Here is a 16,738-nt window from a genome sequence, read left to right on the forward strand (position 1 = left end):
ATAACTACTATAATAATATTAAAATAATATTAAAAAAAAATAAAAATAGGATAAAATGAAATAGAATATTTTTAAAATAAATAAAAAATGGACAAATTCTAACCCTTTTTTTTTTTAAACAACAAATTGTAACTATGAGTTTGAGGTGGGTAAGAATTAAGGTAAACAGAATTTAAACGGTGGCTTCCTGATTGGAGAGATTCAGGAGCAAATGAAACCGTTCCCAAGAGTCACACTGACAACAAAACGCGTGATGCGAACTTGAACATTAATAGACGGCGAAACCAGAGAGTCAGCAGGCGCAGAAGTCAAAGTCAAAGCGCGTGGGGAGACCGCGTCGGCAAGTAAGATCGCCATCACCCATCCCCCCTAATAAAACACTCCACTTGATACGCTCTGAATTGTGGATAACTCAAGAACCCAAGGAACAGATTTGCATTTTCAGGTACTGGAAAGCTCTGTCGTGCCTTGCTGTAGAAATCTCATAAGAACAAAAAAGAAATCTCACATTGCAAATTAATTCCCAGTAAAGCTAAAGAAAGAGAAAGAGAAAAGAAAACAAAAAGAAAAAAAAAGCAGTCAAAAGGAAGGACATTTGACTAAGTTTATTGTTGTTTTTTCCACAGCCTCAAGGCTATTACAACTACAAGAGGATCCTTCTTCCTTGCTTCCTCACTCTTTGGCCCTTCTTCCTTGCTGTAAAAGATCGGCATGGAGCGGTTGTCAGCTGAACAGATTTCTGAGTTCCAAGAGGCCTTCTGCCTCTTTGACAAAGATGGAGATGGTTTGTTCTCCACCCCTCCCACCAAAAAAAGCTTTATTTCTTTCTTGTTTTTTATTTTCTTTAATTGATGTTGTGGTAGGTTGCATTACCCTGGAAGAGCTGGCCATTGTCATTCGATCACTGGGTCAGGACCCTTCTGAAGAAGAGCTGAAGGATATGATCAGGGAGGTCGACATCAATGGAAATGGCACCATAGAGTTCACCGAGTTCTTAAATTTAATGGCGAGGAAGGTCAAGGTACACGAAATGCTTAAAACTTGTCGAGACATATCAAACTGAACGCTGATATCTGTTTTGGTGTGTTCTACGATCGATAGGAAACAGATGCAGAGGAAGAACTTAGAGAGGCCTTCAAGGTCTTTGACAAAGACCAAAATGGATACATCTCAGCCAGTGAGGTGAGTTTAGTTTTCTTTGTCGGACTGTTTGCCTATAATCAGAATTATGAACTATGTTTTTGCATATAGCTGAGGAATGTGATGATCAATCTTGGAGAGAAGATGACAGATGAAGAGGTTCTCCAGATGATCAGGGAAGCCGACACAGACGGCGACGGACAAGTGAATTTCGAGGAGTTTTCGCGGATGATGATGGCTGTCTGAAGAACATCTGAAGTTGAAAGTTTCATGTTGTTTTCTTGTTTAATTCTTGGAATGTCCATGAGTTTGTTGTTGATACTTGTAACTCTTAAGTATGTGCTACAAAGGTGTCTAAAATTTCCTAAATTTTCAACGATATGTAATCATGTTATATAAAAGACTGATTTTATATATAAAAAAAGGTATTAGAAGTATTTTAGTTTTGTGTATCATTCAAGTGTCAGAATCAAATTTGGGCAAAAAACATAATAGAAGAAACTATGTTCCAAACAGAGAACTATGCTTTATTGTTGTTACACTGCCTAAGCATGCCAAATAATTCAGAATTGCACTACATAAACAAAATATATAAAATATATACAGTTAAGAAATGTAGTGATCAATCTGTCAGTGGAACATTGATTACACTGTTGAATTATGAAATAATGCAGGCAACAGAGAATATGCACTTCATTGCTGGGAGTCAAATCCTCCATGCAGTGCACATATATCATAATTTTGCTACACTTTTTGAAAAAAAGGTAACTCAACATCAAGGTTGGGTCATATACCATTTCTTCCAGTAGGCTTTGGGTCCCATAAGAACTATTCTGACAATTATACCATTTCTTCTCATAGTTACATGTCTTTCACAACATCCTCAATCTAATGTCAAATTCAAGAAAGCAGATCAACTGAGAATAAACTCACACTCCAATCGAAGACAATAGTGATTAATGATAGGAAAACAAAAACAAAAAAACAAAACAGTGGAAAACATTACAATGTATGTTTAAGATACCAAACCATATATATACAATCTCTGATCAGGTTCCTTGATGCAGCAGCAATGGCCGCCTTTCGATATGCTCCCAATAGCAGATGAAACTACCAGATGATCTGATGTACATATAAGCAGGTATCAGAGATCAGATCATGCTGGCAGCTTCATCTGCTCGTGGTGCATCTCAATGACACATGAACTATGATCCAGCAAAAAGCAAAACATAAAATGGGACAAACAAAAGCTAATTGACTCATAGAGGACTAATCTGAAATCAAAGCACGAAAAGTAGATAGCAGAGGAAGGGCATCTTGTGGTGTTTGTGGGTTGCAATGCCAATTCCATAGCCTGCAAGAAGAAGAAAGGAAGAAGAAATGGGGAAGGGTTGGTGCCAAGCCACCACATGCCACAACCTCAAGAGGTCAAGGAAAGGCACTTATATTATAATGTGGAACTTTTACTATGTTTTGGAGGGGTCCTCTTATGAATCTCCACGTTTCGTTAGCACAAAGAGAGAATTGAAGGACCATCTCTGTGCCCTTTCTATTTTAGTGTTCCTTCTAATTAAGCTATTACTAAACAAATTCCTATAACTACAGCTATCAAAATCAAACCGAATCAGTCAGTCTGATCCAAAAAAACTAGACCGGGTTCTGATCTAGTTCAGATCTTGAATTCAACTGAATTCAACTGGATCTAGTTCAGCTATCCAAATTTCTATTTTCTTTTTCACTGTCTGTCACATGAATTTATTAGTTGACACTCAATCTTGTCAAGCGAGACTAAAGAGCAAGGATGCTCTCTTAGCACTCTTTCATTAGCTTGACAATGTTAATTCTATGGCACCAATTGATTTTATTTATTTATTTATTAATTTATTATAAACTAAACAGCTATTAGTTAAATTATCAGATTAGAGTTGCTATTAGTCAGTTGATTAGCTTAGACTTATTCAAGACAATTAATGCTTATTGTAACAACAATAATATAATAGCAACAGAAACAGCATCTGTCCTGTCGTGTTCTTTAAGCTTTCTTTATCTCTAAATTATTTAACCATACGATATATAGTACAAGAACAGTAGTTGGTAACCAATGGAATACCTGCATTAACTAGAGTGACAAGTAGAAGCAAACAAAATCACTAACTGATGACATTTAGCCTGACTAATAGACTAAATTGGATTCCCTGTGGATGCATGTGGAGGTTGAACACCGACCGAGAAGCTGTAGTAGAAAAATGATATATGACTGCTTATACACTGAGTCATGTGATGAGTCTATTTAACTATAGTATTTAATTAGTTCATCTAACAAGTGATTGCAAAAAAAAAAAAAAAATGAAGTTGCAAAGTTACATTCAAGTAAAACAGTAGCACAATTCCTTTTTTTCTCAATATTGGTTGCATTTAGGAATTATCTGGCAAGTTGTAGTCTTTTATGATTTAAATGAACACAGACACAGTCATATCAGTAAGAGGAAAGACAGCTAAAGACTTGCATGTGAGCTTACATTTGGTTAAGTTTTGGTTTTTGTATTGATGCTGAAGACATGCTACTGTACGGCTCAGGCACCATAATGGTGGTACCAATTGATTACTAACTATATTAATCTATTAACACTAATTTTGTTAGAGTAGATATTTCATAATCACTTTACAATTGATACAATAATACCAACTGCATTCCTTTGCGAATAACTTATCACTCTGTTTTTAACTATGTTCTTCTGATGTGTAATATATCAGGAAAATAGAATTACTTTTGGCATGTCAAAAGAAGTTGAATTTGCTTGAAACTTTCATTGTAAAGTCACTGCCATTGTGGAAGGGTAAACTAGTTAATTGGTTCAGCCATTTTGAGAAGATCCGTTCACTTCATTGATCATGGATGATTGTTAAGTATATTGGCTTATTAAATAAATGCATAGTTCATTATGATGGTTTTGTGGGGGGCCAGTGAGATGCACTTTGATGTCAACTGAAAGTGAGAAAGAAGACACAAAAGAACAGTTTGCAGGAGTGGCAGAAACTTGAGCTTTGTACCAAGTGGAATCGGAATTGTTTCTGAGCAGCATAGTTTCTATATTCAGATGGATAAAACTAAAGATAAAGTTAGCCTATACATAATTGCCCTCAACACATTTCCTTTCATCATTGGCTTCAATGACAACATCTGTACAACATCACTAAAGCACGAAAATGAAAACATTATGCATCAAGGAGCAAGTTATTGTGCCGTGACAGTCTAAAAGGAGCACAAACTACATCATTAGTAACGTTCAGAGCGCAAATTACCTTTGTACAGCAGCTAAATGAGGTAGCGTGCAAACCTGCATCAATAGACGGTTACAGAAATCAATTCCCAAATCACTTGCCACCCTAAATTTTGTATAAATATTTCATTTGCTTAATATTTACTGGTGTCATAGGCGAGGTATAACTCTCCAGCCACTGGAGTCACCAAGATCAGAGAGCTGCCTGAAAACACTCTGACTCTTTCCGCCGCATTCTTCATGCCCTGCAATTATCTTCAGGAGCTCCAACTGCAATGACGGGCAATTTTCTTTGGGATGCTGGAATCCGCTTGAGCGTACCACAGCTGCACATATATAATTCTATTAAAACCTAAAAAAATTATCAGAAGGATTTTGCCTGAGAAAGTGGTACTAAAACAATGGCTAAAACAAACAATAAGAAGAAACACATGAAGCAGCAACAAACTATTCCTCAATCCATGATTTTTCAGGAGTTGATAAAATTATCCCATTAAAATGGCCATTTTTTATGGTGTCGAAAGATCAATCAACATTAGGAGTCTAAACATTGAGGCAGAAAGTAGATTAGATACTACTTCAAGTTGACAACTGTCCAAATCAGATTACACCAAGAGTAATATGTGTGGTCCTTGAAGGTGGTACTTACATAGACAATATTCTGTTATCCTTCAATTGAATAGTATAACAAAGTGATCAAAAATGATACCCTGTCAGATGACAGCTAACCATCACACAACTTGCAAGAGAAATCATGGGCTGCAGCTGAAATATCAAAATATGATATAATTTTGTATATCAAACAGCATAGAAGAAATTTCTTTTCCCCCGCTCTTTCTTCTTCCTGTTCATCATAGATAGCTGCTCAAAAGTTTGAGGAAGATGTACTACATAGAATGCGACAGCTGATATTGAAAGATTATAGTTGGAGAAGTTTGGAGGCACAAAAGATGTGTCCCAGATTTTCTACATTTACAATTAAAATTTTAGTCATTATTTGAGTAATTATTAGAGGAAACTACCAAGTCATCTGAGGGCACAAAGTAACAGATCCACCTTGACGTTCTCAGCTAATCCATCCCAATATTCAGATTTCACAACTTGACTAGAATGCCCATGGTTTGCAAAGAATTGAAAAAAATCATTATGACAAGATTGTTTATGGTGGTTTTATACTTTTATTTATACTTTCAAATATCCATCTAATATCAATATCATATGGTGGTTTTATACTTTTATTTATACTTTCAAATATCCATCTAATATCAAAATCAGTCCTACCATATTCATCTTCCTAAAACACGACAATTCTTACCCTAAAAAACGAGGATTCTTCTCCTTCAGTATAAATTTCAGTGCATAGGAAGGATGCACCAAACTGAAACTCCGAACTTCTTTTATTAGCCAAACCTCAAATAAAATAGTAGAATATTCAGCCTTGCAAGGGCTGATATATCAATGTAAAAACTATAATATTTAAACAAGTTTCCACATGCAAGATAATCCTAATTTTCAGTGACAAGTTGGTGGGAATCAAATTTGAAATGCAACAATCAGATATGAAACTGTGTCCAACTGTCCAAGTTGGTAAGGGCAAATAATAGGATCCAATAATCCATGTAGATGACACATAAGACCAAAAGAGCAACAAAATTTACAACTCCTGGTTAAATTCTACCATGCAGCCACTATGCAAAGTTCCACATGCTACTGTCTGCCTACAATAAGTTCAAATTTTCACGAATGCCAATGCAATTACAAATTTACAATAGCATCCCCCCAACCCCAGGTTTAATTAACCACATGACCTTTTTATCATATGGAAACCTCCAGGTGTTAGTTTTTCTTTTTGACAAGAAAGAGAATAATTGCACAGGAAACAAATCAACCTCTTCCTATGTTTTTCAAGCATTATAGTGATATAGAAAAAAACGATTATATCCTTAATATTGAATTTGAACTTTAACATCTCTTACTAATGAAAATTGCACTTCAATCATGAGAAATTGAATAATCAACCCCATATTATTATAATAAGTTAAGAACCCACAGATATGTATAGTAAGATAAACAATATCCCAATGGCATAATATTTTTCCAGATTCACTTATTTTAGACCTTATTCATACTAAAATTCACAATGATTCGCACAAGATCAATCTCAGTGTTGTATGCATACGAAACAACTAATGCAAATTTTTAGATGAGTTGCCCGCTGTTGTCAGCACAGAAACTCACAAATTGGGTACTGAAACAATAACTATGTTTCTTAAACAGAAAAATACAGAATTCAAAGAGGTAAATCAGGTTTGAATTAGCTTCTGAATTTAAGAAAAAATTGACAAATTTGTGCAACAAGGGTCATATTGTTCAAATGTGATGTCGCTAGGTTATTGTAGTTTGGAATTTAGGCACCGCAATATTTTCAGTTTTCTAGTAGTGACCAGAAAATCAAACAGAAAAAGAATTTAATTGATTATTAATCAAGTTTCAAATGCATGTGCATGTGTATACATGTAATGAAATCGTGTTAAGCTTTCCTAGGCTTAACAATAGAATGATAAGTTGTACAAAAAGTAATTCATTCAACTCATACTGAGGAAAAGGTTACCTAATTTCAATGATAGGATCAAATACCTCCAAGATTTTCTGCAGCAAATTTAAGACAAGCTGATTTAAGTTCCTTAGCATGATAACTATCAGCCAATAAAAGAATGCTAGCAACTGAGTCCACTGATATATCTTTGCACAGATGAACTTCACATAAAAGTCGAAGCCTCTCCAGGCCATACTTATCTGCTGCAGCCATCAACTTTGAACAGCGTGTGTTTGTTGCAGAATATTCAGGACAACTTGAAGCAGTCAGCATGTCATCCGGTATCAAAGAATCTCTGTAGATGAAATGTAACATTGCCTGGCAATGAATGGAGTAGGACATTAGAAGAGTAGTGAAGTTGAATTTCTAGCATCAGCTACAGTAGAACAAATTGTTCAACAACCCTTACCCAAAAACCCTAGGTTCCATGGCTGAAATAACAACATCACCACTCTGACCAGCTGGGTCATCAAAAAATTGGGTGTGAAATATTGGAGACCGAGCAGCTAACACCAGTTTATGTGCATGAAATTTTCACCCACAAACATCAAATACAACATCCGAAGCTTGCTGATTATCAAGAAGTGCACCAAAATGAATTCCTATATCAGAATCTGGTATGTGTACGGAGTGTAATCGGGGTGCATCCACTTCAGACACCACAACACCAACAGTCCAATTAATATTCAAGCAATCATCCTTTAAGTAATCTGATGTTTCAAGAGCAGTTTGCCTGAAAAAGCACTTATAACCCCTGAGAAACGTACACATGAAGCTAAGGATTACAAAATGACATTCAAGATAAACCATGCTATTATTCATCAAAAGTACATAACATGTGATATTCATCTACACGCTCATGTAGGCAAATTGGAAACTCATTATGATAATACACACTAAACTAGAGACCATCCCAAACTTGAGTTCCTTTTTCTTTTCTTTATTTGGACAAACTCTAGATCAATATGGAAGACTGGCTGAAAGTCACACTGATGCAAGCAATTATCACCGAGTTACAACTTACCAAAAGCATATCTTATAGCATTAATTTTCTTTTTATACCAAAAGTCCTTTCACATGAATAACTCCAGAAATTGATAAATCAATTCTACCCTTTTCCCAAGAGTACACGGAGATAAGTCTAGACTGTATATGTAAAATCAGAGAATGAGAAATTGGATGACTTTTAATTGTATTTCTCTTAGGAATAAAGCATATAAAATCCAGATTACCATACAAGATGTCTACGTGTGAATACACCACATAGAAAAATGATGAAAACCCAATACAAGGAAAGTGTGGCAAGGATCAAGAATGATAGGATGTCCGGATGTTTCTGGATTACTGACGCAAAATCAAATCGGACAACACTTCTAACCTAGAGGGCGCATGAACTTCAAGAATGACGGAGTATCTAAAACACATCATGTGGATGATCAGCAAATTCTCACATGTGAATTTGACCACCATAATTAAGTACTTGATGCAACCACTATGATCCTTTAGTTTGAGGAGATCAATGATGATATAACTCTTGCTCATATATAGACATGGCAAATCAGACAAAGCTTATTAAAAATCCAAATTAAGAGCAATGGCAATACAATGAGCGCAACGGATGGAAAGAAATGACAGAACGATGTGTGTAGCACAAGAGGGCAACTCGGAGGAGAACTCACAGGACTGATAGACACAAGGAAGTCCAATGTGATCATTCCTTGTTACAGTTTATTCTATGATAACCTATCCTTGTTTTTTGTTATCTTATTCTTGGTCTCTATCATATGGACTACCATCATGTAGATTACCATTGTCATCAACATCAAAGAATAGTGGGTGGATAGATGGATTGACACATTAGAATTCTTTCCAAATTAGAACACCAAGGACTATCTCTAGAGGATGGATACTTTGGCGAAGATCTCCTGGAGCATCAGGTGCAATTGCTTGGGATCTTCCGCGGGCATCAGTGTGGGATGCTATCAACTACCATTAGGCAATGTCAATGACTTTAAACAAAGTTTAACTAAGAGTAAGCATCAAGGACGCCACATTGTCTACCTAATGGTCGAAGCTCATGTGGAGTTAGTGGTGAGAAAAATACCGAAAATGTATATCACACCTACCGTACTGAAATATACCAAATTATATAAAAAATCTGGCTTATCGAAAAGTTATGGTACGGTATCAATATGCAATTTAATAGTTCAGTATTCGGTATATTGTACCGATATCAAAATTCGATAATAAACGGTATAGGATTTATACCATATCGAAAATAGGTATACTGAAGTTTCGATATATTGAAAATGGGTATACCAAAGTTTCGGTATATCGAAAATGGGTATACCGAAGTTTTCGGTATGGTATGAGGTTTTGGTACCGATATACTGTACCGAACCAGCTCTATGTGGAGTGATGCACAAGGAAAGTAAAGGGTAGAAGGTGGCTGAGACAAGCGTGGCGATGAGCTCGAGAGGTGGCAATGCAATTGAATACAGATAACAGGGGTAAAGCCTTTTCCATAGTGAACTTCAGGGGGCAGAGGTCATTTAATAGTGAAACTGAGAGGATCGGCATGAAGAAAGGTCAATGTATTTTGGGGGGGGGGGTTGGAAAAGGATTTTTTTGGCATTCACAAGGAGGTAGTGTTGACAAGTAGGAGAGTTCTTTATATTTGTAGTTTTGGTCATCAAGGAATCAGTTTTGAGAAGGAGCAAAGATTATTTGTAAAATAATTCTTTACAGTTGTAGTTTTGGTCATCAAGGAATCAATTTTGAGAAATAGCAGAGACTATTTGTAAAATAATTCTTTACATTTGGTCATCAAGGAGTCAAGTTGTCCCATAAAACATCTTTAAGTAAATCATATCGTGAAACTCAAATTATCATAAACAACAACTAATTAATAAATATAAAAAGATCTAGTCATGTTATATAATCAACCTCTAGATAGATCTAAGACATGATGATATGTTATCACAAGATTGCATCCGAAAATCATTAACAAATTATACAAAATAGAAAGAAAGCAGGGTTATGCCATGGCAAGAGTTCACATAAAAAGGCAATTCCACAAAAAAACCTAGATTATGGTTAGAAATAACGAGGGGAAAATTTAATGAAAAATTGTTGCAATTACCAGATGCTGCCACGGTACTTGAGAGTGTACGGACCGCTCTCCAGCGAGTGGTCGAATTGGATATGGACCTTGTGCTTCCCCTTGCCGCTTTGATCGAGGAGGGTGAGCTCGAAGAGAGCCCTATCGTCAGTGCCCTCGCTGGCTAGCGCGATGAATACGGACACGTAGGCGGAGGTGTCTTCCTGGTTCTTCACGTCGGGGTAGAAGTAGATGGGCCACTGGAACCCCCGACGGCGAAGGTCTCACTGGCGATGTGCTTGCCGACGTCCATGCCCTTGGCGAGGGAGTATCCCTGGATCACGAATCTGTGCCACCCGTTCACGGTATTCGTCACCGATAGGGAGCTCGTCGGCGACAAGGCAAGATCCTTCTCCTGCTTCACGGCGGTAGCGTCCGGCATCCGTCGAGGCGTCGTATCGCCGAAGGAGCGACGGGGATCTTGGAAGATACCCGAATTCCCGATCGTTCACCGGCAGATCGTCGAGGTGGGGAACTAGGGCTTCTCTGGTCCGGCAATTTCCCTTCGATCGGGGAAGCCGACGAGTCGCCGACTCTCAACGGAAGCTCGAGCATTGTTACCACAGTTAAGTGCAATGGTTGGCCCACACCTCCTATTTATAGATGACGTGGCCTCCCGTTGACCATGCATCACCCTTGGCCAAGATTCACCCGGCCCGGGCCCGGCTCTGGGAAGCTTTTTGCCTTGGCACACGATACAAACGGTTACGGTACGACAGCCACAACACTTTATTGTTTTTTGATTCGTGCGGAGTCGGACAGCGTCTGGACTCAATTCAAACGATATATTTCCTACTGATCAATGCGAGCAATGATTTCTCAAGGCCACAGCTTTTGAGCTCCTCCCTTCTCGTGACCTATCCCATCAATATCGCAATATCGATCACTATCAGCAGCGGGTGGGAACGGGGAACGCAACCTTTTGTATCCAAAAGCATGACGACGTGTGACTCCCCGAATTAACCGCCCGTGTCGCGCGTCACATCGCCCCCGACGTGTCCGGTTTCGTGCCCCAAGTCCCTCTACCGCGGGCCCCACGAGCCCCTCCACACGAGATGCTGGTAGATCATCCTCCCACTAAAATGCTCGTCCCCAAAATTTTCTACCCCTTTTTTTTTTCCGGTCCTCTACCTCGCGGAAATCTCACTGGCAGAGGATTCGCCGGGCGTGAAGTCCACGATTCGTGCACGGAGCGCGGGTGTCTCATTTGTTATTTGGCATTGAGGAACATCTTATTTTCTCGGTTGACAAAACTGCCACTTCCCCGTCTCGCTCTTCGCTGCTGTTCCGATTCCGTTTCCCGGTCCGTGGTCTCTTCCTCCCGCTGTGGCGCACAATCCCACCCTGAAATGGTCGACAATGGCGCGGCGCGAAACAAGTGCGGCGGCGCCAACTAATTCGCGGCTCGTTCGGCGGGGCAGTGGGGAGGAGCGACGGGCGCGGCGGCTGGCAGAGACGGCGGGGGAGACGGCGGCGGAGTGCGCGGCGATCTGCTGCTGCTGCCCCTGCGGCGTCGCGAAGCTCGTCGTGGTCGTGGCGGTGAAGCTTCCGGCGAGGCTCGTCCGGCGGACCCTGCAGCGGAGCAGGGCGCCGAGCTCGCGGAAGAAGGCGCCAGCGATCGCGCGGCAGGAGCTCGTCCCTGCGGGAGACCATCCGGGGGAGGCATTCCCGGCGAGATCGCCGGCGGAGGCGATGTCGGAGCTGGAGAAGGTGATGCGGGCCAACTTCTACGGCGCCGGGTTCTGGCGGAGCCTCTCCCAGAGGGAACGGAGCTCACCCAAGTGTTAAAAATCGCACCTTTTTCTGACTTCTCCCCCTGCAATTCGGGCTCGTTTGATCTGGCAGAGGAATAAAAATCACCGATTTCCTCCAATCATGCAACTAATTAGTAATACTGCAACGATTTTCTTCTCCCTCTTCCCTGGTCTCTAGACGACCATCAACAATGTTCGGCTTGTTTAGGGTTTATCGAGTGCATGCCATGGCGGACGAACATGATGACGTGGTGTGGACCAGAGCATCTGCGCATGCATGGCGTGAGGGGTCACGGTCGGTCAGGAGATTGTTTTAACAATCAAAGCTCTGCTTCATGTCTCGTTTCTCCTGCACTCCAGTATCACTGCCAAAGCTTTTGTTTGATTGTACTTTTTTCTGTAGTCCTCCACGCATTGAGCTCCTGTTGGACTTGCGAGGCTATTTTATCACATTTTGTAGTAGATCTTGAGCGTGTGGCAGAGCGGAACAGTGTCCAAATTCGTGACAAGCAACAGGGAGAGAGGCACTGTTTATGCATACGCGGGGCTGAAAACCAGCAGGACACCGGTCCTTTCTCATGCGCCATTTAAATATTTGCCCTTTGAATACTTTGTTTGTTTTATACACGCATCCCCGTCTTACGAACCTATTAATCCTCCAATAGCCTTCCGACTTCAAATTTCACCATAAATCTGGAAGTATTCGTGATTTTTCAGTCAAGTGGTCTGCCTCCTTAAATTTATCATTAAAAAAATACCTTCAGAGGATTTTGATTTCTAATACATCTGATTAACATTGTAACGGACTACGACAAAACTCTTGGACTGAAATATTATCAATTACCCGCATGAAAACTATTTTTCTTGTCCATATTGAGTTGGAGATGTGAACGATGAAAGTCTTGGTTGCTTATGTTTATTGATACGGTGCATAAAGATAGGATTTAATAAGGTCAAATAATTAAAAATTAAAGGGACATGATAATCAGAAGTCAACAGGATGTGACAGTCAAAAACAGTCAGAAGTCAATAGAACATGACAGTCAGAAGTCAAGGAGGCGTAACAGTCAGAAGTCAAAAGAATATGACAGTCAGTAATTAGGAGGGGAAAAAAGGAGTTAGATCGCCTGACGTCATCAGTCGTATAATTTTCGGTCAGGTGTAGACAAATCAAGGTCCCAGACTTAAGATGTCAGATGTAACTTGGAGTAATGCTTGACCGGCCCCGATTGGTCAGGTTTTCTCAGCTCGGGCCGCATAACCAGACCTGGTATTTTCAGTAAAACAATGCCTGGTCAATCCTTCAGGGATTCAAGCATACCCTCACCACAGCTCGTCTCCCTCATCAAGACTCAAGTCAGATGACACACCCGCACAGTCATCCCGAGCCGGTCGTAGCTAAACCCGGGCATGACAGAAAGCGCTAAGCGATAAATAATGTCAGGAAATCGTAACCTCCTGTCAGAGAATAACTGTCATCAGCTAGGAAATATTTCAATGGTCGGCTATTCCCTAAGAATGGAACCTTCTTTCAACCAATGAGAGGGCGCCACGTGTCCTCCATCACCCGACAGGCCTTGACACCCGACATTCTCTGACATTGGTCAAACTCCAAAGGTACACATTGTCATATAAAAAGGGAGGTTCTCTCTCTTGAGTAGGTACGCACACATTTGCACTCGTCTTCTATAGTTCTTTTTTCCTTCGTACACTATTCTTCTGAGGAAAAAGTACCTGACTTGAGCGTCGGAAGGCCTGCGTCGGGGACATTTTTCTTGGTTTCTAGTCTCTAACGTTCTGTGTGCTTATCTAAGTGTACACAGATCCTAAGTACCACTGGTTTCGTCACCACTGTTCTTCAGTTCCACGTGGGGGTTCGTTTTCTGGGGCACATATGCTAGGTGTGTCCAAGCCGCCTCTCCGTCAACACTGACGCCATCTCAGCCGACCTTCGTCTGACTCAGATTCGGATAGGATCAATTTGGCGCCGTCTGTGGGAACTTCCTTCACCTGTTCTGTAGCGTGATGATGGAGGATACCGGAAAGATCAACGACATCATGACAGCGAGAGAGTACGAACTGTCCAGGGAAGCCAAGAGGCGAGCGACGACTTCCGAAAAATACACCACTGCTTCACATCCACACAAGATGCCCGCAGTTTCAAAGGAACAGACCCACATTTCCTACAGGGGGTCTAAAAGAAAATAACCTGAAGATTTCCCTCGAGCCTTCTATCGGGAGCCCTGCCCGGACTATTATAACAAGGAGCAGCACCAAGCCTCCACAGCCGAGAGTTCTCCTCCCAGAGATCCGAAGAAGGGGAAGGCTACAGTCCTCTCGGAGGAGCCGAGGGAGATACCTGAGGAACAAGTGTCCTTCTCTTTAAGGGTACTCGAGGAGAAGCTACGGAAGGAGTATAAGCCCCCAGTTATTGGAGAATACGATGGTAGTGAGGACCCAAAGGACCATCTGTGAAAATTTTGGAATGTTGCATTGCTGCACCAATATAGCGACGTCATCAAGTGTCGAGTGCTCTTAAACACTCTGTTTGGCTTGACACAAAAGTGGTTCGATGGATTGCCGAACGGATCCATCACCTGTTTTCAAGACTTCAAGAACGCCTTCCTGCGCTATTTTGCCAGTAGCAGGAAGTATCAGAAGACAGATCGCTATCTCTTTGCCCTCAAGCAAGGGTCTGTAGAGCCCTTGAGAAGTTATATCAAACGCTTCAACCAGGTAGCACAGGACGTCCCGTCCGCTACCTCAGAGATTTTGATGAGCGCCTTCTCCCACGGTCTGGTGGAGGGGAAGTTCTTCTGAGCTCTCATCCGAGAGTCAGTAAAGAATTTTTGATAAGATGCTAGGGAAGGCAGCCAGTTACATCAATATGGAAGAAGCCCAGGTGGCTCGGCGGAAAGCATACAAGGCGCCTGCTTCTGCCAACAAATCGAAGAAAAGGCCGCCCCAACCTCAGCTTAACCCTTTCCCCACTCTAGGGATGCCCAACTAAGATATCTGCCTGGTCAGGAATTCAGGGCGGTGCAACGAGTTGAAGCAGCCCAAGCCCCCAGACCTGGTCAGTGGGGGCCCCATACTATAGGTCCCACACCCATTCCACGGGAAATTACATCCAGTTCGCCCGAGATTCTCGGAGGGCAACTAAACTAGGGTTGCCTCCGCCTGAGATCGCGCCCAAGCTTTAGAAGCTATTAGCCAACTCGCCTATTGCCACAGGACAATCAAGTAAACCTCTGCCCAATAATGCAGGTCAAGGAACCCAACAGCCAGGTCAGGGCAAGGAACTGATGGAATCTCCTGAGGAGGAGAACAGGGAAAACATCGCCATCCGGGAGATCGACATGATCTCTAGAGGGCCCATGGATGGAGATTCTGCTGGAGCTCGAAAATCTTATGAATGCCACTTGGAGATAAATGTGGTAGGATGCAGCCGAGAACAAGCTGCAAGGCCCGTAATCAGCTTCGGGCCACAAGATCTGGAGGGAGTGGAGATCTCTCATGATGATGCCCTCATAATCAAAGCCGTTATCGCCAACAACCGCATGGCTTGAGTTTTCGTTGACATCGGAAGCTCTGTCATCATGTTGTTCAAGACTGCATTCGAAGGCATGCAGATCGACGCTAGTGAGCTCCAACCCGTAGCTACTTCCTTGTACGGGTTCGCTGGCAATAAGGTACAACCAATTGGTTAAATTAAGCTAGCCATATCTTTGAGTAGAAAACCATTGGTGAGGACCTAGAGGAGCACTTTCATGGTAGTGGATTCTTCGTCCTCCTACAACGTCATCCTGGGAAGGCCCGTACTGTATAAATTCCGAGCGACAATCTCCACCTTCTATCAGAAGATTAAATTCTCAGCGGGAAACCAGGTCGGGGAAGTCTGAGGCAAACAACTGGTCTCCCGCGGGTGTTATATCGACATGGTGAAGGTCGAGGCTCGCAAGGCTCAAAGAATCGAGGATGGGAGAATCCACGTCATTCAGGAGGAGCCTCTTTCTATAGCTAAAGAACTTATCCCTTGGGAGGAGATCCAGCTCTACCTTGAGCGTCTGGAGAGCATCACCTGCATATCCAGTGACATGTTGATCAAAATCAAGACGGATCTAGTCGAATGTCTGACGTGCAACAGAGACGTCTTCGTTTGGTCCCCCAAGGAGCTGCCGGGGGTCAAGCCCAAGGTAGTTGAGCACAAGTTGCACCTCTTGCCTGATTCTCGTCCAATCAGGCAAAAGACGCGAAACTCCTCGGCCGAATAAAATAAGATTATTCGAGTTGAAGTTGATCAACTCTTGAAACAGGACACGTTAGAGAAGTACAATTTTCGCCCTGGCTCTCTAACGTAGTCCTAGTGTCTAAACCTAATAATAAGTGGAGGATCTGCATCAACTTCCGAGACCTTAACCGAGCTAGTCATAAGGATTGCTACCCGCTACCAAGGATTGACCAAATTGTGGACTTAACCTCAGGCTGCAAGAGGATCTGCATGCTTGATGCTTATTAAGGATACCACCAAATCACTCTCGCTCTGGAAGATCAAGAGAAAGTTAGCTTCATCACAATCGGCGGTACTTTCTGTTATACAGTGATGACGTTCAGTCTACGCAACGCATGAGCTACTTATCATCGGATGATGGATAAGATCTTCTGGGAGCAAATAAGGCAAAACGTGGAAGTTTATGTAGACGATATCCTCATTAAGTCTACTGCAGCAATGAACCTTATTGTTGATGTGGAGGAAACCTGTGGCATATTGCGGCAGTATAGATTAAAGTTAAATCCACTGAAGTGC

General features: G+C 41.5%; 1 protein-coding gene and 1 pseudogene across 1 annotated transcript; one reads left to right on the forward strand and one right to left on the reverse strand.

Annotated features, from left to right (window-relative positions):
* The first annotated feature begins 399 nt into the window (after window positions 1–399).
* Window positions 400–1,595, forward strand: LOC121981158 (calmodulin-like protein 11). The gene is made up of 5 exons (XM_042533535.1): window positions 400–445; window positions 627–784; window positions 864–1,021; window positions 1,102–1,182; window positions 1,252–1,595. Exons 2-5 carry the CDS (start codon window positions 712–714, stop codon window positions 1,384–1,386), a joined length of 447 nt encoding a protein of 148 aa, XP_042389469.1. The 5' UTR covers window positions 400–445; window positions 627–711; the 3' UTR covers window positions 1,387–1,595.
* Window positions 1,596–1,671: 76 nt separating this feature from the next.
* On the reverse strand, window positions 1,672–10,884 carry LOC121981159 (annotated as a pseudogene).
* Window positions 10,885–16,738: the final 5,854 nt, after the last annotated feature.

Source organism: Zingiber officinale, chromosome 5A (assembly GCF_018446385.1).
Source record: "Zingiber officinale cultivar Zhangliang chromosome 5A, Zo_v1.1, whole genome shotgun sequence".
Classification (NCBI taxonomy): Eukaryota; Viridiplantae; Streptophyta; class Magnoliopsida; order Zingiberales; family Zingiberaceae; genus Zingiber; species Zingiber officinale.

Bases quoted from the DNA above. Each gene is read 5' to 3' on its own strand.
- LOC121981158 (XM_042533535.1), top strand. From the start codon at position 712: ATGGAGCGGTTGTCAGCTGAACAGATTTCTGAGTTCCAAGAGGCCTTC. The intron at 785-863 runs GTTTGTTCTCCA...ATGTTGTGGTAG, and splicing joins CTTTGACAAAGATGGAGATG to GTTGCATTACCCTGGAAGAG. The intron at 1,183-1,251 runs GTGAGTTTAGTT...TTTTGCATATAG, and splicing joins GATACATCTCAGCCAGTGAG to CTGAGGAATGTGATGATCAA.